Raw genomic sequence first — 27,076 nt, forward strand, 5'->3', positions numbered from 1 at the left:
ACCAGGCTGGTCTCTGCTTCCCACGTACTGGAATTACAGGCATGTGCTACCCCAATCCCTTAAAAAGAGATTTTAAACATAGATTTAGGCACAGGGTTAATAATATGATCAGGGGAAAGATAAAGCACAGATACGAGCGTGAGTGTGGGTTTCTCAAGTGAGAATTCCCGGTGTGTGACTTGTTGAGACTCCAAGGACCCTTAAGATCTTCCCAGTGCCCACCTTGCAAAGCCCCAGACATCTTTCTTAGAATCGCTATGGATCCCTGTATTGCCCAACAGGTTCCCTCCAAACTCTGGCGCCTCTCCATTTCCAGATGTTCACTAACATCCATATCTATGACAGTAACCGTTAAGGACCCCAACAAAATTTCTTACAGGCCCTTCATTCAGATCTTATTCAGACATGTACCCGGCTGCCGGGCTGACCAGGGACCGGCCAGCCTAGACTCCCGGAAGGTAAACACATCGCCGCAGGCGGGGCGGAGGGCGGGCTAGGGCAGTCTGAGTGGCCAGGAAAAAGTGATTGGCAGCTGCCACGTCCACGTGCTTTTAGCTTCGAATCAGCTGTCGCGAGAATTCGATGTAAACACACCAGTGTCCCTGGCCACGGGCTCCGCGCCGGAGACTCCTGGCTGAGATTGGCAGGTGTCTGGAGCAGGCTGCGTTTTCTTAAAACAGAAAAGCCACCGAGGCGCCTCTTCCAGGCCGGCTGACACGCCTGCCTTTTCTCCCCTGCCGCCTGCATTCGCAACCGAACCTGACCCGGCCGCTTCACCCGAACTTCCATACTGTTGTGTTTTCCCTCCAGCCCCAGCGGATTGGATGGCTTCCGAAGGCGGGTCCGCCTCTTTCCTACTTGCTGGTTGGCGAAGCTGACCTCCAAGGGCGGTGCCGCGCCGGGGCCAGTTTGCTCCTGGGATTGGCTGGTGCGGTGGTTCCGCCGAGGTGTGGTAGGAAGTGGTAGCCGTCAATCACGAGGGAGACTCCAAACAGTGAGCCTGGAGCTGTAGAACAGCGTTTACCGGCGGAGCGGCCGGTGAGAAGGCTGGCGGGTCCCTGGCGTGGGGGAGGCTTGGAGAGGGAAAGGGACAGGCACCAGGAGGGGACAGGGCTCGGCCAGCCCCAGTTGACGTGGGGGAATGGTGTTGAAACTGGAGGAGAGCTGGGCAAGAGGCCAGAGGGCGGCCGGGGGCAGTGGTGCCTGGGCTTTGGAGGTGAAGTGGGGAGGGCTGTTCCCTTGGCTTTGGGGAGAGTGGGGCCTGAGGGGCTCGCGAGGAGCTGTCCTCAGGTGACAAGGCCCTTAAAGGACCGAGGTGGGGAGACTGGTTCGGTAAGAACGGGTGGAATGGAAAAGAGAGTGCTGAGGGGGACTAGTGAAGGGTACTGCCTGAGAAAGGCTTACCTGGACTAGTTGGGACAAGGGTGTTTGGGTTGTCTAGGAGTGTGGAGATCAATAGTGTGGGAGTTTTCATAGGAGGTGGTAGAGTGCACCCTACTTAAAAGTGGTGTTTGTAGGCTCTTTCCAGTTTACCTCCAGGCTGTGTGCTTTCTTTATCGCTGTAAGAAATCTTTAGTCCAATTGTCAGCCCCACTTTAACCTTAACCGGGTAGACTCTATGCTCTTAAAACCACCTCAGTGATTGGGAAGCTCATTAGATAGTCAGAGACCAGGACTTCTTTAGACAGTGGGAAAAGCCAAGGGGCTCCTGACATCATATGGGTTTATATTACATGTTTGTTTACAGGCTGGCGATTCTGTTACAATAGTTGGAGGTTAAAAAGTATTTAAATGTGGCTACACAGTTTTACACATTGGTCCTCAGCAGATTTATTTAAAGGTAGCATGATATCATGTCACTTCCATGTGGTCTTTGTCTCATGTGGGCCATCCTTTATGGAAGTGGCTGTGTAGCTAAGGTTGACTTTGAACTCCTGCTCTTCCTGCCTTCACCTCTCAGGTGCTGGGATGATAGGCATGGATCACCATCCCCCTGGCCAGTTTTTTTTTTTTTTTTAATTTTAATCTTTAAGACATAGTCATACTAAGTACCTCTGGCTTGTGTTGCGCTAGAACTCACGGCAATTCCCTTGCCTCGGCCTCCTAGGTGCTGGGATTACTGGTGTTTTCTGCCACACTGGGTTCTGTGTTTGTTTTTGTAAGTGATCCTGTGTTAAGAGTTCCCATTTGGTTCTTATTCTCTTATCTTTCTCTGTGTATCTTTGGAGCGTGTCCTGGGACTTGCTCTGTAGGCTAGGCTGGCCTCTAACTCACAGAGATCCACCTGCCTCTGCCTTCTGATGCTGGGATTAAAGGCGTGCACCACCACTGCCTATCTTAGAAAAACAAAAGAATCTTCCTGGGTGTGGTAGCACACACCTATAATGCCAGCACTTTGGCTTGCAGGTCTCTGGGAGTTCCAGGCCAGCAAGAGCTAGGGAGTTTCTAGGAAACTTCATAGTTTGTCACAGCTTGGAAAAGGGATCTTTAGTGAATAATCATAAAACCCTGCTTCCCAGCTCGAATGATGTGTTTTTTTCTTTTGTTCTGGAAACAGGTCTTATGAACGAAACGATGGCTACAGATTCTCCTAGGAGACCCAGTCGTTGTACTGGTGGAGTTGTGGTTCGTCCTCAGGCTGTCACGTAAGCACCTTATAGAATAGAAAGCTCTATAGCTGAAGAAAACATTCTTCTTGGTTTTTCGAGATCAGGGTTTCCCTGTGTATCCCTGGCTTGTCCTGGAACTATGTAGACCAGGATGGCCTTGAACTCACAGAGGTCTGCTTGCCTCTGCCTCACAGAGTGCTGGAATCCAAGGTGTTTGCCACCACACCCAGTAAAAAAACATTCTCAATAACAACTTCTGTTCAGAGTATCTGTTTGGATAGTTCTTGCTTTTATAAACATTTTGTACTTTTTGGCCATTCAGATCAAGTGAAAGGAACAGTTGGTGGGTTTAGTTGACATACTCAACACATTATAGAGTACATGAGGATGACTGCTAATCCCAGAAGAGCAGTGTGAGTGCTTGGGATGATCTTAGGGGTAGAACACTTGCCTAATTTGTGGGAGGCTCTGGGTTTGATTCTCAGAATCAACAAAAATGTAAAATCTAAAAATCAGTGTTTTTAAACTCCAGGTTCCACAAGTTAGTGGGTTGTTAAATTAGTTTAGGGGGTCATGATCAGTATTTGAAAAAGAATGAAATAGGAATTGGGGATATAAGTCATTGTTGAGGGTTCTAGCTTACTCAAATTCTGGACTCCATCTCCAACACCACAGACATACACAAACACACGTCAAATGTTTATATTATACATATAAAACAAACGAAAGTTGGTTTTTGGTATGTGCAGAGGTATATATACTAAATTGTGATGTAAAATGTATCTCTTGTAGTTCTCGGTATAAATGCTACAAAGTGCATTTCTATATTTTAGGTATTCTTTGACAGGGCAGCTATACTTTCTGGGAGTTTATAAATCAATGTGGTTTAAAGAACTACATAGACAGAGACAGGTGGATCTCTGTGAGTTCGAGGCCAGCCTGGTCTACAGAGCGAGATCCAGGACAGGCACCAAAACTACACAGAGAAACCCTGTCTTGAAAAACAAAACAAAACAAACAAAAAAAAGCCATAGTTGAAATTATTGTAATCAACCGGGCGGCGGTGGTGGCACACGCCTTTAATCCCAGCACTCAGGAGGTAGAGTCAGGCGGATCTCTGTGAGTTCGAGGTCAGCCTGAGCTACAGAGTGAGTTCCAGGAAAGGCGCAAAGCTACACAGAGAAACCCTGTCTCGAAAAACCAAAAAAAAAAAAAAAAAAAAAAAAAAAAAAAAAAAAAAAGAAAGAAAGAAATTATTGTAATCACTACATGAGAAAAGATGCCAGCAAAATAGCCTGAGTGTTTAGAGGGATATTTAATGGTGACAAGGCTTCATGAGAAGGTAACATTTGGGGGCTTATCAGGATGGCTCAGTGGGTGAGAGAGCCTGCTCCCAATCCTGAGGATCCTGGTTTATCCCTGGGACCCATACAATAGGAGAGAACCAGCTCCTCTAAGTTCTCCTCTGACCTCCATGTGCACACACCCTGCCCCCTAGACACACAGACACAGCTGTGTATACACGCGCGCGCGCGCGCGCACGCACACACACACACACACACACATCATATACATGCATATGTATGAAATAGAATATAGTTAAAACAATTTTGGAAGAAGGTAACATTTTGAGTTTATCTTTAAAGGCTAGAATTTGGACTCAGATTCAAGGGTGCCCTTTTGGCGAAGAGAATAATAGCATAACAGAAGGAATAGGAAAACTGCTTTTGGGGGGGTTTGAGACAGGCTCATGTTTGTCTTACACTTGCTATATAGCAGAACTGTCTTTGAATTCACGAGTCTCTCAGCGGTGAGATTCCAAGCCTGTGCGTCCGTCCACTCCCCGTTTGTTTTTGACAGGTTGTTTCTATGCAGCCTTAGCTGGCCTGAAACATGCTGTAGAGATCTTGCTGGCCTCACAGAGGCCCACCTACCTTTCCCTCTTGACTGCTGGGATTAAAGGCATGCATCACCATGTCCAGCCCTTGTTTTAGATTTTTTTTTTTTTTTTTGGAGCTGAGCATGGAACCCAGGGCCTTGCACTTGCTAGGCAAGCGCTCAACCACTGAGCTAAATCCCCAACCCTTGTTTTAGTTTTTTAAAGAAAGGATTCTTCTATGTTGTCCTGGCTGGCTTGGAACTGACTCTGAGCCCAGGTTGTCCATCCTTAGCCGTCCAAGTGCTAGGATTACAGGCACGTGTGATGACACCTGATTTTTTTTTTATTTGTTTTGTGTATTTCAAGACAGGGTCTCCCTGTGTAGCTCTGACAGTCCTGGACCTTACTATGTAGACCAGGTTGGCAGAGATCTCCTTCTGCCTCCTGAGTGCTGGAATTAAGAGCTAGAACTCGCTTTGTAGACCAGGCTGGCCTCGAACTCACAGATATCCGCCTGCCTCTGCCTCCCGAGTGCTGGGATTAAAAGCGTGCACCACCATCACCCGGCTGGCTTTTCTTTATTAACTGTTTCACTATGTAGTTACACTGTCTTCAAACTCACAGTAGTCATCTTTCTTTCCTCTGCATTCATAGTGCTGGGATTACAAATGCAGTCCATATTTTATGTGTCTTAAAATTCTCTTAGCAAGCATGGGACAGTGGCTCAGACCTGTATTCCTAGGACTGGGGAGGCTGATGCAGGAGTAGAGTGAGTTTGAGGGCAGCTTGGACTAGGTAGAGTGTTCAGGCCAGTCTGGGCTATGTAGCAAGATGATGCCTTAAAAAAAAAAATGCCAGAGGTAATGATATTTTAGATGATTTCCTTTGGATGCTTTAGTGTATTACAAAAGACAGTCTTCTCAGACTAAAAAGGGCCAGCATACTGAGGGCCTGCGTACTCAGTGATATCCTAATACTACTACCTTTCCCTCTTCTGTATTCTCTAGAGTTGAATTTCTTTGTGATATTTGCTGTGGCATCAAGTTAAACATGTTATTAGCTGTGAGTTTAGGTTACTATTTTAATCTCCCTTTATAGGTGAGGAAAACAGCAGAGAGGAAAGCTCATCTTTGGGAATAGCCAGGACAGGGAGATGTCATTGTCTAATGTCCTTCACATCATTATTTTTCTTTTCTTTTTCTGGTGTTGGAAATTGAACCTAAGGCTTCATACATGCTAAGGAAGAGCTCTCTATCGTTGAGCTATTTCCCCAGCCCCGCTTCCGCACTTTTACAACTTACCTTATGCTTGCTTTTTTTGTTGTTGATTTTGTTTTTTTGAGACGAGGTTTCTCTGTGTAACCCTGGCTATCGATTGGGAACTCACTCTGTAGACCAGGCTGGCCTCGAACTCAGATCCACCAGCCTCTGCCTCCCTCCTGCTGAGTGCTGGGACTAAAGGCGTGCACTACTTCTGCTAGCTTGTTTTAGTTTTTGATACAAAGTCCCATTCCATAGGCCAGGCTAGCCTGGGACTCATGATCTTCTTGTTTCATCTTTTCTAAGTGCTAGGGTTACAGTTGCTCCATCACACTCAGGCTTTCATACTGCCCTCCTCTTTTTGTGACAGGGTTGGAACTAGCCAAGTAGGCCAGGGTGACGGATAAGTCTGGGATTGTGTACATGCACCACCTGCCCAGCTTTTTTTTTTTTAATGTGCGTTCTGGGGATTGAACAGGTCCAAGCAGCCCACTGAGTCATCTCCCAGCGCTGAACACTTGTTCTAATGCCTGCATCTGTAGGAGAATGCTACCAGAGGTCAGGGACAAAGTTCATCACCTGTTGAAAGAGACGGTCAGGAAATTCTGAGTCGCTCTCTCTAGCATTAGCATCCAGTCCTCCCTTAGGCCAGCCGCCATCAGTCCTCCAGAGTGACCGTTGTTCAGTCAGGAGCTCGAGACTTTAGGGAGAGATGCTTTACAGTGATAGAAACCTCGACAGGTAGAGTGATGCCTGTAGACTGGAGATGAGAACATGGGGAAGTAGAATGATCAGGTGACGAGAGCTGGCCTGCTTTCCTTCCCTCTTGTTTTCCTGGGATAGTGAATTTATTAGGCCTTGTGGGTCGAGCTTTTCTCTGCTCTGCATTAAGCTGTCTGACAGACTTTATCCCTCTCTCCTTTGCCAGGGAGCAGTCCTACATGGAGAGTGTCGTGACTTTTCTGCAGGATGTGGTTCCACAGGTAAGCGAGTGTGAGTACAGAAATGGTCATTGGCGTTTGGGTCAGGAGACACTGGAATCCTGTTTCCTGAACTTGACTGAGTAGTTTCAGAGTCTTGTTTTGGCCCGCTGAGGGTCAGTAGGGCGGAGAGGTGCCTGTGGCTGTGGGATGTGGCTCACTTTTGTGATGGCAGGGGCTTGTTATTCTCTTAGAACTTGCTTTTCCTGAGCAGAATCCGGGGGGATTTGAGTTGTGAGTCGGGGCTCTCTGTTGGATTCCTCTCAGTGCTAGGAATCAACCCCAGGCCTGGTCACATGCTTCACCAGTGGGTTAAACTGGTAAATTCTTTCCTAAGGGTTCCTCTCCTAAATATTTTTCTTGTCTAAGGTAAGAGGTCTGGGTAACTGTTGCCTTGCTTGCTGACCTTGACCTTGATGTCCTCCCTATACTAATTCCCTGCCGAGTTCCACCCTTAAGGAACTTAAGGGAAGTTCCTTGTCTGTGTATCCTGCATAATGGGCGTTAACAGCTTAGATGCAAGATTGTAAAACATCAGTAGTGTAGCGAACTTCTGCCCAACTTCTGCCCTCCGGGGTTCTCCCATTGTGCTGTAAGCCTGTATTTAAGACCTCCTCCCTCCTTCAATAAACAGCTTTCGGCATTAAAAGAAAAAAAAAGATTCGTGCTACAGAACTCTGATACAAGAACTCCAAAACCACATCATAGCTGCACATATAATGCCTACAGCTGCAGAACCAGATTTTACCCAAGAAGTCTTAGTCCCATGACGCTTATTCTAAAAGTCCCGTTTTGATACATACTGTGCTAAATTCAAATGAATTAAATCTAAATTCTTCCCAACAAACAATTCTTTCATTTTGAAATGTCAGGGACTCGTAAATAGTCAGCATATAACTGATACTGCTGGTGCACCCTTTTAATCCCACAGGTAGAGGCAGGTGGAGTTTGAGGCCAGCCTGGGCTACAGAGCCAGTTCCAGAACAGCTGTCATTCTATCTCGGGGGGTGGGGGTTGGTGGGGAGGTCTGGGGCTTGGGATGTAGCTCAGCAATAGATGGTTTTCCAAGCATTCATGAGGCCCTGAGTGTGCTGCCAGCCCACATACTTATGATGTACCCATATACTGCTCCGCAGAGAGGGCCGAGTGGAATGGGAAAGGCACTGTATACTATGTAGTAAATAGGTGGTAATTTAATATTATTTATTTATGTATATGTTTATATTTAGCACAGGTTGTCATCTCTTTCCTTTTGAGAAGTGGTGTTTTGCTTTTTGCAAATCAGGTATGCCCTTTTGTCCTGATTTGTCAGAGATGAGGGTTCTTACTGTTTCCTTCCTGGAACTCACTTTGTAGCCCAGGCTGGCCTTGAACTCACAGAGATCCACCTGCCTCTGCCTCCTGAGTGCTGGGATTAAAGGCTCCCGCCACCACTGCCCGGCAAAGTTTTTTTTGTTTGTTTGTTTGTTTTTGTTTTTTTTCAAGACGGGGTTTCTCTGTGTAGCTTTGGCGCCTTTCCTGGAACTCACTCTGTAGTCCAGGCTGGCCTCGAACTCACAGAGATCCACCTGCCTCTGCCTCTGCCTCCTGAGTGCTGGGGTTAAAGGCGTGCACCACCTCTGCCCAGTCTAATGTGATTCTCTTTTTAAGAGAGCAAGCAGCCTTGAAGGAATCAGCTAGTGTGTTACTGCCCACATTTATTACTTCAAATATTATTTGGGCTTCTTGTTGAACATAATAGTAATTTCCAGGCCAGTCTCTCAGAGAATGCATCTGTGTTGGAGTCTGTAGCAGGCTGTCATGTTAGAGTCTGAACATGTCTGTAGCAGGCTCTCTGGTGTTAGCTGTGGGTCATGGATGGACAAGCTGTTCTGGTGGGACCACTGAAGGGAAACCTGGCTTGTTTTCTCCGAGTGGATGTCAGTGGTCCTTGACTGCCAAGGTGACTTCACGTGTGTGTTTTGGAGAGGACTTTTCATGGATCCATGTGCCAGGTTTACGAGCCTATACCAGAAAGGTCCAAGGCCTAGATTTTTAGTTGTGTTTTGCAAAATGTATTCTTCAAGTAAGGAATGTTGATACTGCTTTATTATACTTAGTCATTTTTAATGAAAACAGGCCACAGCATTGAGGTCTGTGGTGCACATGAGGAAAAATGCCCCCCTTTCCAGAGGCACTTGCTTAATAAGTCAAATTGCTTGAAACAAGCACAGATTATTAATAGCAACAAATCAGCACTGTTGCCATGTAGCACACTGAATAATTGATTTGTGAGGGATGCAGAGAGAAGGGAGAGAGTTGGGAAGCATTGCTAGTTGGAATGAAGGAAACAGGGTGCCTGGGCAGGATGGCCTCATGGTTTTGGAGGCAGTGGAGGGTCTGATGTCTATGTTGGCCCGGCTGAGGGAGCGGTGGGCACCTGGAAGCCAGCTTGTTCTTCCTTAAGCCCCCAGCCTTGGCACGAGGCTGAAATGCCATGGAAAAGTGGTTTAACAAATTTTTACTTGTGTATTTTGTTTGCAGGGCATCTTTATCAAACATTATGTAGGCATCTTAGGAACCCTATGTAATAAGGAGGTAGGTTTATTATTTTCTTGGGCTGGAGGAGAAAGGCTTGGTCTGAAACTTTGAGGACTTTTCCCTATGTGAAGGGTTGGAGCGGGACAGGGGCAGGGAAAATAGGGAGCTAAAATTGGTGGGGAATAAAATTAATAAAATTAAAATTGGTGTCAGAAATTCTAGTTTTTCTGAACTTACTATGTCAGGGAGGGTTCACAGACAGGGGACCCATGAAACCAGCTGTGAAAATGGTTCAGAGCAGGAACTATGGAGGTAAACTTTTAGGCATTGATCTAAGAATTAGGATATTCAGCCAGAAATTCCTATGTTGTTTGCTGTCTGTCTGAGTTGAAGGTGAAACTTGAACAGATAGCGTTTACCTGGGTTCTGGGTTCCCTGCATGTGCCTGGCGCTGAGCTGAGCTGAGCTGAAGGGATTCTCAGTCTGTGCTCCAGGCCTCTGGTCTGCTGTGCAGCTTGGCAGACCTCTTCTATAGAGCTCAGGTTTTCCAGCCACTCAGCAGCACTCTGTGTAAAGGAACGGGCATGGTTGTAGCTTCAGTAAAACTTGCTTCATTGACACAGGCCTTCTTACAGTTAAGACCCAGCTAAAATACATGGCCAAATATAAACACCACCATAGTAAAAGTATAAATACCCTGCTGTGCCATTGTAACGTAGAAGGAAGAGAGTCAGTTTACCTGAGGCTGGAGCTGGGTGTGATTCACATGCCTTTAGTTCTTGTACCTGGGGAGGCTGAGGCATGATGATTGAGGGTTCCAGGCTTTCCTGGGCTGCAGAGGGAGAGAAACAAGCCAGCCAACAGAGATGTAATGAGTCAGATACCATTTGACTCATTGATCTGAGGAATAAAGGAGAATGGAATGCAGCCTTAGTGAATGTGGTAGGAAACAGGGACAGTGGGGTTGCAGCAGGCTGAGAGTGTCTTAGTGATTTAAGACTACAGCCTTTTGCAGGTGGTGGTGGCGGGGCACACCTTTAATCCAGCACTCGGAAGGAGAGACAGGAGGATCTCTGTGAGTTTGAAGACAGCCTAGTCTACAAATTGAGTTCCAGGACAGCCAGAACAGAGAAACCCTGTCTTGAAAAGCAAAAAAAAAAAAAAAAAAAAGTACAACTTTGAAGATCTGTCTTTGCACATCATTGGGACATGTTATTAGCTCTGGGCAAATTACTGTATCAATCATTCCCTGAACATCAGTGTCCTTATTTCTAAGACAGCTCAGTACTCACTGTGGGTTTTGTGTCAGGGCTTAAAGGAAGCTGTGTATAGAGCATCAAATAAAGAGAAGCAAATATTAAGTCACTTCTCAGGAGACTGAAGATCCAAACGATAGATTGATGGCTTTTATCGAAGTGGCTGCGGCAATTGGATGAGCTAAAAGTATTAGTGTCCCACCCTCACCCCCTTTTGTGGCATTTCCCCCTCCCCTTTTCTTTCCCTTTTCTGTTTCTGACATAGCATTTGTATTCCTGGCTGGCTTCAGATTTTCCGCACCCCCACCTGGTGCACCTCACCAAAGGCTTGATCGCAGGGTCTGAACACTGAGCATCACACGTTTGGGTATGCAGGGAGGTCAGAGGACAACGTGAGGAGGTGCTTTTCTGCTTCCCCCTGTGTGTCCCGAGGATCCTGGATATTTATTTGTGTGTATGTGTGGGGTGGTCCCTGCAGAGGCCTAAGGATCCGCTGCAGTTGGAGTTACTGGAAATTATGAGCTGATCTATGTGGATGCTTGGATTCGAACTTGGGTCCTCTGGAAGTGTTCTTAACTGATAAACCATGTCTCCAGTGTCAGAAATAATTAAAAAAAAATGACATTTTCTTTACTGTTTGACTGATACAGAGGACAGTCTCCTTCCCTCTGCCACCTTTGATCTGTAGTGCTGCAGTCAGCGATAGGAAAGTGGTATTAAAATTTGTATTTTAACCAAGTGTGGTGGCATATGCCTTTCATCTCAGCACTTGAGTGGCACAGGAAGGAGGATCTCTTGAGTTCCAGGCTATCTTGGTATACAGAGTGAGTTTCAGGACAGCCAGGACTAAATAGAGAGACCCTCCCTGTCTGTCTTGAAAAAATTATTTACTTTTATGTATGTGAGTGATTTGCCTGTGTATGCACCAGGTCCTCAGTGGGATCCCCTGGGACTGGAGTTGACTCTGTGAGCCATTATGTGGGTGCTGGACATTGAACACAGCACTCTTAACCACTGAGCCATCTCTCCAGCCCTGAGAGTTGCATTTTTTGTTATTATATTCCAAACTCCCTCCTATTTTGGGAATCAAATTCATAGAGTCTAGAAAGTATTCCGTGGGTCTGCAAATGTCCTGTGTAGAGGGAGGGTGTTTGTTGCCCTAGATAGTAGCTCTGTCGGTATTACGGAGTTGTTGGAGTGGTGTTGAACTGATAACACTGCTTACTAGGAACCCTTAGCTGTGCCCTTTGAGCTGCTAATTTCAGTTAGGAAAACTCATTTTAAATGTAATACAGAGAAGTGCTAAACCTATTTCTGTGTGTATAAAAGTGTTCATATTTTCAGTCAGTAAAAATCGTAGTCAGTAAAATGTCAGTCAGTGAGCAACAGCTTTGTACATAGTTCCTTGGGATTAAACTTAGGCTGTCAAGCTTTTGTTTAGGTTCGTTTATCTGCTGACCCAGGTCCCTGGCCCTCTTTTTTCTTTTCTCGAAGATAGTTGTCCATGCTGGAAGTAAGTTCACTTTGTAGCCCAGGGAGGCCTTAAACTTGGGATCTGTTTGCCTCAGCCTTGTAAGTAGCTGGGCTTACAGCCTACACCCCAGGCCTGGCTTTCCCCGTGTGTCCCAGAGTGGTCCTGAACTCTGAACCGTCCTTTCTGCCTCCAGAGTCCTTGAATTACACACCTTAGCTCTAAGTTGTTTTAATGTTTCGGTGCCAAGGATTGAACTAGACCTTGCACACAGGACTCCTCCTCCTCTGAGCCAGACCCCTCCACTGCAGGTGAAAGCTGGGGTTGTAGTTTGCTTTTTGTTACTGCGTGGTAAAACACTGACCAAAAGCAACTTGGGGGCTGAGTGGCTGGTGGTGGTGTATGCCTTAGATCCCACCGCTCAGGAGGCAGACACAGACACAGAGGCAGAGGCAGGTGGGTCTCTGTGAGTTTTAGGCTACCCTGGTCTACAGAGCTAGTTCCAGGATGGCCAGGGCTGTTACAAAGAGAAACTCTGTATCAAAAAACAAACAAAACAAAACACAAAACAACAACAACAACAACAAAAGGCCACCTTAGGGACTTACAGGTTGAAGTCTTTCACTGAGGGAAGCCACAGCAGGAAACTGGAGGCAGAAACGGAAGCAGGAGCCATGGAGCGTGGAAGAAGGCTGCTTATTGAGTTGTTCCAGGCTTACATTCAGCTACCTTTCTTACAGTCCAGGCCTTCCTGCTTACAGTAGGCCACACCCTCTTCCATCAATTAGCAATCAAGAAAATAGCTCACAGGGCAGTCTAGCGGGGCAATTGCTCAATTGAAGTTCCCTCTTCCCTGGTGTGTTGACAACTGCAGCTGGGTAGCTTGTGCCTGGAATCCCATCATTGGAAGATTGAGGCAGGAGGGACTCAAGTCTGAACCGGCCTGGGCTACATAGGAAGCTCTTGTCTGCAAATCTAATAAACTAGCCAATTGAAATTAAGGTTATATAAAGTAATAGATATTATTATTATTTTAAAGATTTATTTATTATGTATACAGAAGAGGGTGCCAGATCTCATTACAGATGGTTGGGAGCTACCATGTGGGTTCTGGGAATTGAACTCAGGACCTCTGGAAGAGCAGTCGGTGCTCTTAACCTCTGAGCCATCTCTCCAGCCCTAGATACTATTTTTAAATTAAAAACCCAGGCCTGGGGAGATAGGAGGTAGGTCATTTGGTAAAGTGCTTGACCTGCCAGCATGAGGACCTGAGTCTGACCCCCAGGACCCATGGTGGACAGGTATGATGGCAGACACTTAGAATCCCAGCACTGTGGGTAAGTGGAGACCTGAGGGTCTATCTCAAAGGTTTGCTGGCCCAGCCTTCGCTCCATTGGTGAGCTGAAGGTTAATGAGAGACCCTGTCTCTTAAAAAACAAAACAAAACAAAACAAACCACAAAAAAGCAAGGTGGCACCTGAAGAAGTCAAGGTTTTCCACCACAAATGTTTACCTACACAAACACACACCTACATGCACATGCACACAATTTTTTTCTTGTACTAGGGATTGAACCTAGGGTCTTGTTCATCTCTGGCACGTGATCTACTAAGTTACATGCCTAGCCATCCCCCACCCCCTTTTTTGAGATGGAGTTCCAAGTTGCCTGGGTTGGCATTGAACTCCTGGCCTCAAGTTACCTTCCCAGTCAGCCTCATTTATGCTTTGGATTTAGTATCCACCACCGCTCTATATGATCTTAAAAATGTGTGTGTGTGTGTGTGTGTGTGTGTGTGTGTGTGAAAGAGAGAGAGAGAGAGAGAGACAGAGAGAGAGAGACAGAGAGAGAGAGAGAGAGAGAGACAGAGAGTTTCTATGTAGCCCAGCATGATCTTGAAGATCTTCCTGTCTCCAACTTCAACCTTTCATTTATGTAGCACTGGGAATCAAGCACTCCATCAACTGAGCCACATCTCCAGCCCTCCTAAAAATTTTAAATGAAAATGTGTTTTACGTGGAGAGATGACTTCTTTTGTACACTGATGGGTGCTGCCAACATTTTTTTAGCCAAGCATGGGTATCTTCCTGATTCTTGCAGGCTTCCAAGTTTTAAATGATACTTTGTGTCTGGAAGCTAGATAACTGATTGAAAAAGTAATATCCTTGTAGATGTGTGGAGCTTTATTCTGTCACCTGTATAGATGAGTGAAGGTGTTTGGTTGATGCAGGGTTTATTATGATCACTGTATTTGGGTTTCTGCAATTCTGTGTTGAGTTAAAATCTCATCTTTGACTGATATTATCAAACATTCTTTGGGAGTAATGACATTCCAGAATGTGCTGTTCGCCACAGGGAGGGACAGAGAGGTTGGAGGAGGTGGGATAGTTAGAATCACCTTTTGGTTTGAACTTGTGTGGTATTGGAGCCTTACAGTGTCTTAATGAAGATACTTTTGTTTGCTGCACAGGCTTACAGCGGGACTCCCCTAACAGAAGAGAAGGAGAAGATAGTCTGGGTCAGATTTGAGAACGCAGATCTGAATGGTATGACGGACTTCTCTGGGACGTGTGTATTTAAGTGCTTTTTGGGGTTGACCTGATTTTAGAAAGAGAACCTTAAGTTCAGTCAGGCCATTTTTGCTTCTACTAACTTTGTTCAGTTTTGAAAATAAATTCGTCTTTAGCTGGGAGTGATAGCATATGCTTATAATCCCAGTGCCCATGATGCTGAGGCAGGAGGATCCTGAGTTGGAGGTGAGACTGGAGTATGTTGCAAGGCCTGTCCAGAAACTAAACACCCTACAGTGTGTAACCATTACTTGGATCATCAATTTGCATAACATTTTCGCCTTGGAAAATAAACTATATTCATTAAGGGTTGTTCTGTGTCTTCATCCCCAGTCCTTCTAACCACCATCCTATCCTATTCTCTTTTAAGACAGGGTTTCTCTGCATAGCCCTGGCTGTCCTAGAACTCAGAGATTCTCTTTTCTGTGCCTCCTGAGTGCTGGGATTAAAGGTGTGCACCACCACCACCACCACCACCACCACCACCACCACCACCACCAGCAACCTTCTTATTTAAAAAAAATTATTTATTTTTATGTGTATGGGTATTTTGCCTACATGTGTGTCTATGCACCATGGAAGCCAGAAGAGGGAGTCTTCTTACCTGGGAGTAGAATGGCAGATGTTGTCAGCCACCAGTGGATGCTGGGAATAAAATCGCCCTTCTCTGGAAGAGTAGTCAGTACTATTAAGCTCTGAGCCATCTCTCCAGCCCCTCTACTTTCTTTATGACTCTGACGATATAGACATCCTATAGAAATAGATTTGTGTTCAGGATTCATCTGTGTTGGAGCATATGTCAGAATTTCCTTTTTTCATTTGAAGGTTGACTAGTATTTCATTATATGTATGCCATCACCCATTTACTTTATTTTATTTTAAACCAGGGTTGTTGAGGATAGCCTTGAACTCCTTGACATCATTAAAAGTTGTAAGGGACCTTGTGGAGCAGGCCTGCACTACTACCTCCTCAGGAGGCTGAGGAAGGATGCCTGTACAAGTCAAACGCCAGCCTGGACTACAATGTGTGTTCAGGGCCAAAAGGCAATTTAGTGAGACCTTCCCTCAAAGTCAGTCCAGGGCTGAGGATGTAGCTCAATAAACAATAAGCAATTTTCTTTTCCCAGTCTTTTCAGCAACCTGAGTTACATGAGTAATACCATTTTTTAAAAAATGTTGGGCATTAAACCAAGAGCAGTATATATGCTATGTGGTATACTACCAATGAACTATACCCCCGGCGCTCGCTCTCGCGCTCTCTCTCTCTCTCTCTCTCTCTCTCTCTCTCTCTATTTATTTGTAATTTTTTTTTCAGGTGGATCTCATTGGTTCAGGGTTGCCTTGAATTCCTGATCCTCATGCCTCTACTTCTTAAATACTGGATTTGCTGGATGGCCTGGAACTCAGTATGTAGACCAGGCTGGCCAGTAAATCACAGAGATTCACCTTCTTGTGCCTCCTTAGTACCTGGATTAAATGTGTGTTCCAACTGAACAAGCTGTTTGCTTTTGAGGCAGGTGTGGCCCAGGCTAGCCTTAAACTGTATCACAGTAGTTGAAGGTCCCTAACCCTTTGAATATCCTGCCACCATGGCCACTTTCTGGGGTGCTAGGGATGGGACCTTAGGCCTCTTGCGTGCCAGCCAAGTATTCTACCAACAGAGCTACATCCTCAGCCCTGGACTGACTTTGAGGGAAGGTCTCACTAAATTGTCTTTTGGCCCTGAACACACATTGTAGTCCAGGCTGGCGTTTGACTTGTACAGGCATCCTTCCTCAGCCTCCTGAGAAGGTAGTAGTGCAGGCCTTCTCCACAAGGTCCCTTACAGCTTTTAATGATGTCAATAGCCGTCACTGTGACCATTGGTGTCTAACTGTCTCAAGACTGTGCCTCTGTTCTGTCTGCCTTATACTCAGACGGGAAACTGCTGGATTCCATGTGGTAATTCCAGTCTTAATTTTCGGAGGAACTAAGTCTTGGCTGTAGTGCTTGCACTGTTACAGGTTTCCAGTGGCAGTGCACAAAGGCATTGTCTTGGCTCTGGGGCTTGACCTCCCCGGGATTAGTCAAGTGAGGCACAGTCTGACCCTTAACTACCCTGTATCCCCAGCTCCTCAGATTTCCATACATTCCACATCCAGAGAGTCCTCTGCACACTGTAGTCTGGAGTAATTCATTCTTTTTCTTTGATGAGGATATTCCATCCTATCTTTGTACCATAGTAGGACTGTGTTTTTTTTTGGTGAACATTTGTATTGTTTTTATCTTTTGGCTGTTTACAAATGTTACTGTGAATCAATCTGCCCACCCCGGCAAAGTTAGCCTTGGCAGTTTAGACCTCAGCATTAACACGCTAACCTAGCATAGGTGAGGGATCAATCCCCAGAAATACAAACAAAACAAAACTTTTTTTTCTTTTGAGATAAGGTGTCACTGTGTAGCCCAGGTTGTCTGTGGTGATCTTCCTGCTTCAGCCTCCTACCTGTTGGGGTTACAGGCTAGAGATACCACATTGGTCTCTGAGGTTTGCTTTAAAAAATTTAAAAAAGATTTTTTAAATTATGTGTGTGTCAAGATTGTAAAACATCGGCAGTGAACTTCTGCCCTCTGGGGTTCTCCCATTGTGCTGTAAGCCTGTATTTAAGACCTCCTTCCTCCTTCAATAAACGACATTCAAAAAAAAAAGGAAAAAAAAATTGGCTGGTGTTTGTGTATGTGTATGCAAATGCCCCTGAGGTCTGAGGCCTTGTATTACAGAAGGCTGTCAGCCACCTGATGTAGGTGCTGGGAACCGAGCTCTGGACCAACGGCAGGTGCTCCTGATTACTGCGTTATCCTTTTGGTTCTCTGCTTTTATTGTTGTCACTGAGTCTTTGCATCAAATGGGGGTAAATAAGTAGTTTGCTTTGTTCATACTGTCTTTTTATTGACTGTTTTGTTAATCCTAATGCAGATACATCACGGAATCTAGAATTTCATGAACTGCATAGCACTGGAAATGAGCCCCCTCTGCTGGTTATGATTGGCTACAGTGACGGAATGCAAGTCTGGGGCATCCCTGTGAGTATACATCAGGGGTTCCTTGCTGCCCATGTATTTACATGTATTGCTCTGCAGATGTATCTACACGTTACTAAGCCTCGTGGAGGGTCAGTGGGAATGAGAGGCAAGTGGCAGGCAGGTCTTCTAAAGGATGAGTGGGGTTGAGCAGGTGTTGTGGGACTCGTGGTTTATAGAAGGTGTCAGGTTTTTTTTTTTTGGTTTATTGAGACAGGGTTTCTCTGTGTAGCTTTGCGCCTTTCCTGGATCTCACTCTGTAGACCAGGCTGGCCTCGAACTCAGAGATCCTTGAACTCACGGAGATCCGCCTGCCTATGCCTCCGAGTGCTGTGATTAAAGGCGTGCTCCACCACCGCCTGGCAGGTGTCAGTTTTATTTAGGGTAATATTATTAAATGGGGTTGTTTCTGTGTTTTCTGACTTACACAAGAGAAAACTGAGACTTGGGGAAAAGATTTATAATTAGAAAATATTAACAATATTGTAGGTGGACTTTTCTTTCCCTCCCGCCAGTTCCCAAATAACCAACACGGAGACTTAATACTAATTATAAATGCTCGGTTGATAGCTTAGCTTGTTATTAGCTAACTCTTACATTTTAAATTAACCCATATTTCTTATCTACCCTCTGCCATGTGGCGGTACCTTCTTTCAACGTGGCATGTTCATCTTGCTTCTCTCTGCATCTCTGTAGACTCCGCTCTGCTTCTTCCCAGTGTCCTTAGTCTGGTTTTCCCACCTAACTTTATCCTGGCCGGTCAGCTTCTTTATTAAACCAATCACAGCATAATTCACACAGCGTACAGAAAGATTATTCCACAGCACAATCTATCACTTGTTTTGTGTATGTTAAAACATGCACATGGATCAACAAGACGCCTCATTGGGTAAAGCTGTTTGTTGCCAAGCCTCTTGACTTGAGTTCAGTCCCCCCTTCACCCCAATCCCTGTAGAAGCAGAGAACTAACTCCTGCAATTGTCCTCTTTTGACAGTTGTGTAATGTCACACGCACAGGCTAGCACACATGCAATCTTGCCTACAGATATGCACAAATAAAAAATAATAAATACAGTTTAAAAAAGAGCCTAACATAGTGGTCTACACCCTTAGGCATAGACAAAGGCAGGAGGATCCCTGGGTTAGGGCCAGCAATGGCTATGTAGAGAGAACCCGTCTCAAAAAAAAATTTAAAAATATATAAGAATACCTCAAGTGCCGGGCGGTGGTGGCGCACGCCTTTAATCCCAGCACTCGGGAGGCAGAGGCAGGCGGATCTCTGTGAGTTCGAGGCCAGCCTGGACTACCAAGTGAGTCCCAGGAGAGGCGCAAAGCTACACAGAGAAACCCTGTCTCAAAAAACCAAAAAAAAAAAAGAATACCTCAAAAAATAGAAATCTGATTGCCTGAATATAAGAGAAATGGAAGATAACGACAGAAGGGGGCAGTTTTTTTTTTTTTTTTTTTTTTTTACCATTTTGTACCCCTTGCATTTTGTATCAGGTGAATTAAAGTAAAACTTTTAAGGACTGGAGAGCTCAGCAGTTAAGAGCACTGCCTGCTCTTCCAGAGGATCCATGTTCAATTCCCAGCAACCACAAGGAAGCTCACAACTGTCTGGAACTCTAGTTCCGGGGAACATGACATTCTCTGCTGGCCTCTGAGGGCACCAGGCATGTATGTAGTGCACAGACATGCATGCATGAAAGCAAATATTCATACATGTAAAGTAAAAATCGTCAAAAATTTAGATCCAGCCTGGTGGTGGCAGCGGCGCATGCCCTTGGGAGGCATCTCTGTGAGTTTGAGGACAGCCTGGTTTACAGAGTGAGTTCCAGGATAGCCAGGGCTACACAGGGAAACCCTGTCTAGAAAACAAACAAACAAACAAAATCACTTTTATTTGTATCGTGAGGTATTCTTGCAGCTGGAGTGTTGCTATGAAGTCTGCTGTTTGTTTTGTAATGAATTTCACTGCTCAGGAGTATTTGAATAGCTGCATCATCTAGTGTTTTGATTTTTTTAATGACCACTCTTTCCTAATCCAAATACTTTAAATGTCCATCATTTTAATATTAAAGTGTTATACTATAGGGCCAGATGTTACAGGCTTGTAATCCAGTTTCTTCTCAGGCTGAGGCAGGAAGATGGCAAGTTCAGGGCCTGTCTAGGCAACTTAGTGGGATGCTGTCTCAAAAACAACAAAACAATGTAGTGAACTTGAACATAGGTATGCATATGTCTGCCTGTCTGCCTGTCTGTCTATCTATGGCTTTTTTTTTTTTTTTGCTCGTTTTCATTTTTTGACCCCCCCCCCAGCTGAGGATCGAAGCCAGGGCCTTGTGCTTGCTAGACAAGCACTCTACCACTGAGCTAAATCCCCAACCGCCCCCCCCCCCTTTTTGAGACAGGGTTTCTCTGTGTGTCTTTGGCTATCCTGGAACCCACTCTGTAGACCAGGCTGGCCTTGAACTCACAGTGATCCATCTGCCCCTGCCTCCCCATTTCTGGGATTAAAGGCGTTTGACATCACACCCAGGTGGCTTTGGTATTTTGAGATGGCCCTTGCTGTCTATACCTGGTCACCTTGGCAATCTCTTTGAGGCTCGCCTGGCCTCAGGCTTGTGCATTTTCCTTCTCTTTGTTTCTAGTTCTGGGATCACAAATGTGGGCCACTAAGCCTGGCTTAGTATTTTATGCCTGAGTATTTGTGTAGAGACACTCCCTCCCACTTTTGAAATTTTTTTACTGTGTACCTTAGGTTGGCTTTGAACTCATAGCAATCCTGCTCAGCTGCCTGAATGCTCACTGACAACCTGACTTGTTTTGTGTGGTAAAGGTGACCCGATGTTGAGTGAATTTATGGTTTTAGACTTTCTTTCTTTCTTTCTTTCTTTCTTTCTTTCTTTCTTTCTTTCTTTCTTTCTTTCTTTCTTTCTTTCTTTCTTTCTTTCTTTCTTTCTTTCTTTCTTCTTTCTCTCTCTCTCTCTCTCTCTCTCTCTCTCTCTCTCTCTCTCTCTCTCTCTCTCTCTCCCCTCCCCTCCCCTCCCCTCCCCTCCCCTCCCCTCCCCTCCCCTCCCCTCCCCTCCCTTTCCTTTCCTTTTTTACTTATGTGTATGGGTGCCTGCCATGTGTCAGTGGGTATCTCAGGAGGACAGAAGAGGGTGTTGGATTTACTGGCGCTAGAAGTTGCAAGCTGCCCAGCTGTGGGATGTCCTGTATGTTGTGAATATATGTTACTATGATTGACTGATAAATAAAACACTGATTGGCCAGTAGCCATGCAGGAAGTTTAGGATAGGTAGGACAAACCGAGAAGAAAGGCTGAGAGGTGAAAGCCGGGCAGGGGAAGGGGTGGGTGGGGAGGGGGGAGATACCAGCCTGCCGTCCAGGGAGCAACATGTAAAGGCAACAGGTAAAGCCACAGAACATGGCGACATATAGATGAACAGAAATGGGCTGAGTTAAGTATAATAAGAGCTAGGCAGTGGTAGGCCTGAGCAGTTTAAATAATATAAGTTTCTGAGTGATTTTTTTTTTTCTTTGAGACAGGGTTTCTCTGTGTAGCTTTGCGCCTTTCCTGGAACTCGTTTTGGAGACCAGGCTGGCCTTGAACTCACAGAGATCTGCCTGCCTCTGCCTCCCGAGTGCTGGGATTAAAGGCGTGCGCCACCACCGCCCGGCCTGAGTGATTATTTTATAAGTGGTTGTGGGGGTCCGTGGTGCTGGGCAGGACTGGAGAAAACTCCAGCTACAAAAACTCAGGATCTAGAAGAGAGCAGCAGGTAGCAAGTGCTCTTAGAGCTGTCTGTCCAGCCCTGTCAGTAATCAATCAATCAATCAATCAATCAATAAAAATTTTTTCTGTTAGCTTTTTGTGATGCTGAGAATTATACCTAGATGTGTGGTAGGCAACAACTCTCCCACTGAACTAGACATCTCCAGCCCCCTAGCTCCTTTTCTTTTCATATATATGAAGATCTTTAGGGTAGTGGTAATGGCCTCTGTAATATAGGTGGGAAAATAGATGCATAAAGTAAGATCAGAAGTGGCTTCAGACTGCAGAGCAAGACTTGATCCTCAGCCTCCAAGTGGATTTATGTCACCTACAGATGGAGTTTGGAAGAGTCCTGGGATTAAAGGGCCAGGCATTTTATTTTATTTTATTTTATTTTAATTTTTTTGAGACAGGATTTCTCTGTGTAGTTTTGTTGCCCGTTCTGGAACTTGCTCTGTAGACCAGGCTGGCCTCGAACTTACAGAGATCTGCCTGGCTCTGCTTCCTGAGTGCTGGGATTAAAGGCGTGTGCTACCCCCGCGGGGGTGTTGGGGGTGTGGGGGTGGTGGGGGAGGTGGGGGGTGGTGGTGGGTGGGGTGGTGGTGGTGGTGGTGGTGGTGGTGGTGGTGGTGTGTGTGTGGGGGGGGGTGGACACGACTGTTTCAGTTTTATTTTTGTTCCCTTGGGTAACATGATCTTTCATGAAGACATTCATTAGCAGTATCTTACTTCAGATTTAATGGAAGTTGGGATGCTCTAGAGCATTGGTTCTCAACTGTGAGTCGTGACCTGTCTGGGGATTGCATATCAGAGAGCTGCATATCAGATATTTACACTACTGTTCATAACAGTAGTAAAATTTAGTTATGCAGTAGCAGTGAAAATAATTTTATAGTTGGGGGTCACCGCAATGTTGAGGAACGGTGTCAAAGGGTGGCAGCATTGGGAAGGTTGAGAACCACTGTTCTGTAGACTAGAATTTGACTTAAATGACATCATAACAAAAGCACAACACTTGTATTACTTTAACATTTGACTTGAAAATTTCGTTTATGGGCCAACGAGATGGCTCATCAGGTAAAAAGTGCTTGCTGCCAAGCCTGACAACCCGAGTTCCTCGTGGAAGGAGAGAACCAACCTCCACAAGTTGGCCTCTGACCTCCAGACAAGTGCCCAACAAATAAATCAAGAAATGTAATAAAAACTCCGCAAATTGTTTATTTATGCACTGTGGTGCTCCATTCTGGTCACAGGACTATCATAGCGCACATGTAGTGTTGAGGCTTTATTTTGTGGCTGGAGAGTGCGCGGGCTGCCAGGAACAAGTAGTTTTTCTCTTGCTCCCCCGACCCCTGAGTAATGAGAACAAATCCTCGTGCCTTACTCCTGTGGGGAAGTGTCCAGGTGTGCAGGCAGCTCCGCTCGTGGCTTTAGTATATGTCTTCAAGGCTTTGCCTTGTTTTGTAACCTCTCAAGAGGAAGCACACAGTTGAATTGAGGGGGTGGTTTCATTAGTGTACATTTTCTGTTTTAATAAGGAAGTGACTGCATTTTGCTCCACATGCTGTTTGTTTACAGGCAGGTTGTAAGGGGTGGTTTTCACAAGATGGTTGGGCTGGCCTAAGGGTGTTGACTGGATGGAGCACATTCTTTTGATGGGACTCAGGTGTCTCTCACCGCCCACTTGTTTTGGTTATAATTAGAGGTGTTGCTTTGAATAGTTTCAAAGGTAGCTTGTATCATCTTGAATATCTTAAAAGTATCTAATCTTTGTTTCCCTCCAATTGTATTTGGGGTGGCTGGAGCAATCGTCTCTTGCTGGACTTGCCCCTGCCCAGTTGCATGCGGTGAGGTTCGTCACCATAGGCAGAGGGAGAAGTGAGCTCACTGTGACCTGTGGTTTGCTTTTGGAGTTGTTGGGGTCCTTCTAGGACATTATCCCAGGTGCCATTTTCTGTGAAGTCACTTCTCTTACTTAGGTGAGAAGGTCGGCCTGCTTGTGAGTATGGGGGATTACATTGTCAGTCTAGCTTGGCCTGATTGTAGGTTCTCGGCCCAACCCAACAGCAGGACAGCAGAAAACAGACCGTGACAGTAATTTAGTTCTTGTTTCCATTTGTAAACCATTTCCCCCCCAACAGTATGGAGGTTGATGAGGCCCCCTGTCCCTGAGGCATGTGTATGCTCTACTGCGGAGCTCCTGCCCCCTCGGAAAGGCTGCGGGGACTTGCAAAGTCTCAGTTGTTTCCACACCGACTCAGCGTGTACCCTGAAGGCATTTGTTCAGCAGTCCTGGCCTAGACAGTGCTTTTCAAGCCATCCAGACAGCGGGTCCCTGGTTCTCTTGTGTAAACACCACTACCACTGCCCTCTCCCCAACCCCCAAGACAGGGCTTCTCTGTGTTGCCCTGGAACTCGCTTTGTAGACCAGGCTGGCCTCAAACTCAGAGAAATGCCTGTCTCTGCCTCCCGAGTGCTTGAATTAAAGGCATAGCCCAGCTTCCATTTGTTCCATTTGATTTTAATCAAATATTTTAGGACACCCAGGGCCTCATGGATGCTAGCAAGAATTCATCCACTGAACTGTACCCCTGGCTCTGTTGACTTGATGATATTATCCCAAATGTGAGTCTCTGAATAAGAGTATAAATAGGACCCAGGCTATTGCCTGGTGGTTCAATGTGGTAGAGCAAGTACAGGGCCTGGGTCTGATTCTCAGTTACCCCCTGACCCCACCAAAAGTCAGCTTAAACTTTAGATTTAAAAATGGATTTTATGGGTATGGGTGTTTTGCCTGCATGTGCCTGTGGAGGCCAGAACAGGGCATCAGAGACCCCGGAACTGGAATTAGAGATGGTTGTGAGCTGCCATGTGGGTGCTGGGAACTGAACCCAGGTCCTCTGGAAGAGCAGCCGTCTCCGTCGCCCCGCAACTTGATTTTAACGGTGTTGGTGAGAGGAGTCTAGGGTTTCCTAGTTAGTTAGTGAGAATCACACTGTGTCAGAACTAAGCACTTGTGTCTCTGCGGCTGCTTTCTGTCTGTTTTGTGAGTTTTATGGATCACAGACTTACCATTGAACTCTGGCGGCCCTGGAACTTCCACCTGCCTTTGCCTCCCCAGTGCTGGGTTTAAAAGTTTGTGCCACCAACCAGCTGCTCCTGCCACTTCGTATGTGACCCCTTCCCAAGCTGTCAGGCCTCCTCTTCTTTTGGCTTGTCTGCTATATCCTAAGAAGAAATGGCTGGTGTGGTGACCCCCACTTGTAATCTAGCACTTGGGAGGTAGAGGCAGGAGGATCAGGAAGGAATTTAAGGCTAACCTTGGCTACATTGCTAGTTTGAGTACTGAGACCTTGTTTGAAAACAAAGGAAACACAGAACAAAAGAACATTTATTTGTTGTGTTTATTTTGTTAGTGTATGTGTCCTGCCTTCCTGTCTCTCCCTGCCCTGGCTTGAGACTGAGTCTTACTATTCAGCCCAGAATGGCCCAGAACTATGGGCAATAAACACTCCTGCCTCTGCCTCTGGAATATGTCACTCTGTCTCGCTCCATATCTGCTTGTTTGGTATTTTTCTCCGAGTCTCAGGCACTGACTGAGTTCGTGCTGCGGGCTATGAGGGTTTAAATGGTTTTACTGGATGCAGTGCATTTGGGGTACCCAGCAGCAGACCCGGTAGACATGGTCTGTGTGGTTGTAGAGCTAGTAGGAGAGAGCCTTCAGTAAACACAGATTAACATATAACTTAAAGTATAAATCATGGAAGAAGAGATTCTGATCAGGAAGGGGCATGAATTCAGGAACAGGATTTTGTCAGTTATGTTGGGCATGATAGTTTGGCTGGGACAGGAGGATCATGAGATCTAGGTTAGCCTGGGCAACATAAAGAGGCCCTGTATCTAAATGAAATGTCATGTAAAGGCTGGGGACACAAATCCATTGTATAGCACTTGCCTAGCACCCCCGCCCCCCAAATTTATAGTCAGTTGAGATATAAATGATAGACCGGGTCAGGTGACTCACGCCTGTTATCTTAGTGCTTGGTCGGTAGAGATGGTATCAGGAGTTTAAGTCATCCATGGCTACTTTTTGAGCTCTATGAGCCATCTTATCTTAAAAAAACCACATGTCCCAAAATCCGATGGGGCATGCCTGTGATCCCAACATTCAAGAGGAAACAAGAGAAACAGGAGTTCAAGGTCATCCTCAGCTACATAGCAAGTGGGGCCACCTTAGGCTATAAAAGGCCTTGTCTCCAGAAACAATCTTTTCTTTATAATGAAACATCGTTTAGATTTCTAATTTTGTTATTTTAATTTCAGGAATATTGAGATAAATATCTGCATGGTTATATAATTTTGGGAGATCAATACAAGTAAGGCTCTTGCTAGTTTTGCCAGATTGCATTCTTGTAAAGCCATGCCATTTATATTTCCCTGCTCATTCATTAACTCATTCACTTAGCAAAGATTTATTGATTGTCCATTACTCGCCAGACTGTGTTGAAGGTGCTGGGAAAACAAGACTGAGCAAAACAAAGCCATTCTGGTTTTGGAATTTCTATTCTCGGTAGTTGGAAGATAGGGAAGAGGGTTAGTGAATGTGTGTTCTGTGTTAGATGGTGACCAGTGGACGGGCAGTGGTGGTGGTGGCGCATGCCTTCAATCCCAGCACTAGGGAGGCAGAGACAGGTGGATCTCTATCCAGGCCAGCCTGGTGTGCAAAGTGAGTTCCAGGACAGCCATGGCTACACAGAGAAACCATGCTTGATGGTGACCAGTGTGATGCTGGGTGCTGGTGTTCCATAGGGTACTGTCTGACAGGCTCTCAGAGCCTAACGAGCAGAAGCGTAGAGCAGTGAGTGACCCAGGTGAGTATCTGAAGGAGGTATGTTCAAAGGCAGAGCAAACATGTGGAATACGCTTCAAATAATAAAGAACAGTAAGGGGGTGGTCTTAGCTGGATATTTGTGGCCACATGAAGAATGAGAGGAGGCCTTGAGCAGGGAGTGGTGGTGTACACTTGTGACCCCACCCACCACTCCAGATGCAGAGGCAGAGGCAGGTTAGAGAGTTCCAGGCTAGCCTGTGCTGTTGCTGGCAAAACCCTGTCTTCAGAAGGAGAGTGTGTTATACCCACATGGTTATAGTGGCTTAAGGCCATTACTACATTACAAGAACTTCTAAAAACTTGCATATAGAGCAAAGTTGAAACATTTTTATAGTGAAAACATGCACACCTGGATTGGCCCACTAAACTTTTACCATGCTGAGGATCAAGAGATTGGCTCAGTGGCTAAGAGTGCTTACTGTTCCTGAGGGTTGGTCCTCAGCACCCACGTATTTGCTCACAACTGCTTAGAACTCCAGTTCCAGGGGTCAGAATCCTGCTTCTGGCCTCACCTGACGCATGGCATTATTCAAGAATTCCCTGTCCCAAATTAACTTAGATTCGCTCCATCTACTCATCATTAGTGTTCTCATGGACACCCATTGTAGATTACGTTTGCCTGTTGTAGAGTTTCCTGTCCCCTTCTGAATTATTTCCTGTGTGGCATTTGTTTTTCTGCACAGTGTTTCTGAGAAACAACCATGCTGTCCATCTGTCCATTTCTTGTAATTCCATCAAAGTTTCTCGCTCTGCTTACTAAAAGAAGAGAAATGAGGTGTTGGGGATTGAACCTCGAACCACCTGCATA

General features: G+C 45.7%; 1 protein-coding gene across 8 annotated transcripts in view; it reads left to right on the plus strand.

Moving 5' to 3' along the window:
- The first annotated feature begins 832 nt into the window (after positions 1 to 832).
- Bcas3 (BCAS3 microtubule associated cell migration factor) overlaps positions 833 to 27,076 on the plus strand; it is a 502,957-nt gene continuing 476,713 nt past the window's right edge. For all 8 annotated transcript variants that reach the window (XM_028878299.2, XM_028878296.2, XM_028878294.2 and 5 more), the window contains exons 1-5: positions 833 to 1,038; positions 2,558 to 2,645; positions 6,676 to 6,730; positions 14,443 to 14,518; positions 17,496 to 17,602. In XM_028878299.2, the coding sequence (XP_028734132.1) occupies positions 2,563 to 2,645; positions 6,676 to 6,730; positions 14,443 to 14,518; positions 17,496 to 17,602 (321 nt within the window). In that variant the 5' untranslated portion in view covers positions 833 to 1,038; positions 2,558 to 2,562. The remainder of the gene's footprint in view (positions 1,039 to 2,557; positions 2,646 to 6,675; positions 6,731 to 14,442; positions 14,519 to 17,495; positions 17,603 to 27,076) is intronic.

The sequence above is a fragment of the Peromyscus leucopus genome, chromosome 8b (genome assembly GCF_004664715.2).
Source record: "Peromyscus leucopus breed LL Stock chromosome 8b, UCI_PerLeu_2.1, whole genome shotgun sequence".
Lineage (NCBI taxonomy): Eukaryota > Metazoa > Chordata > Mammalia > Rodentia > Cricetidae > Peromyscus > Peromyscus leucopus.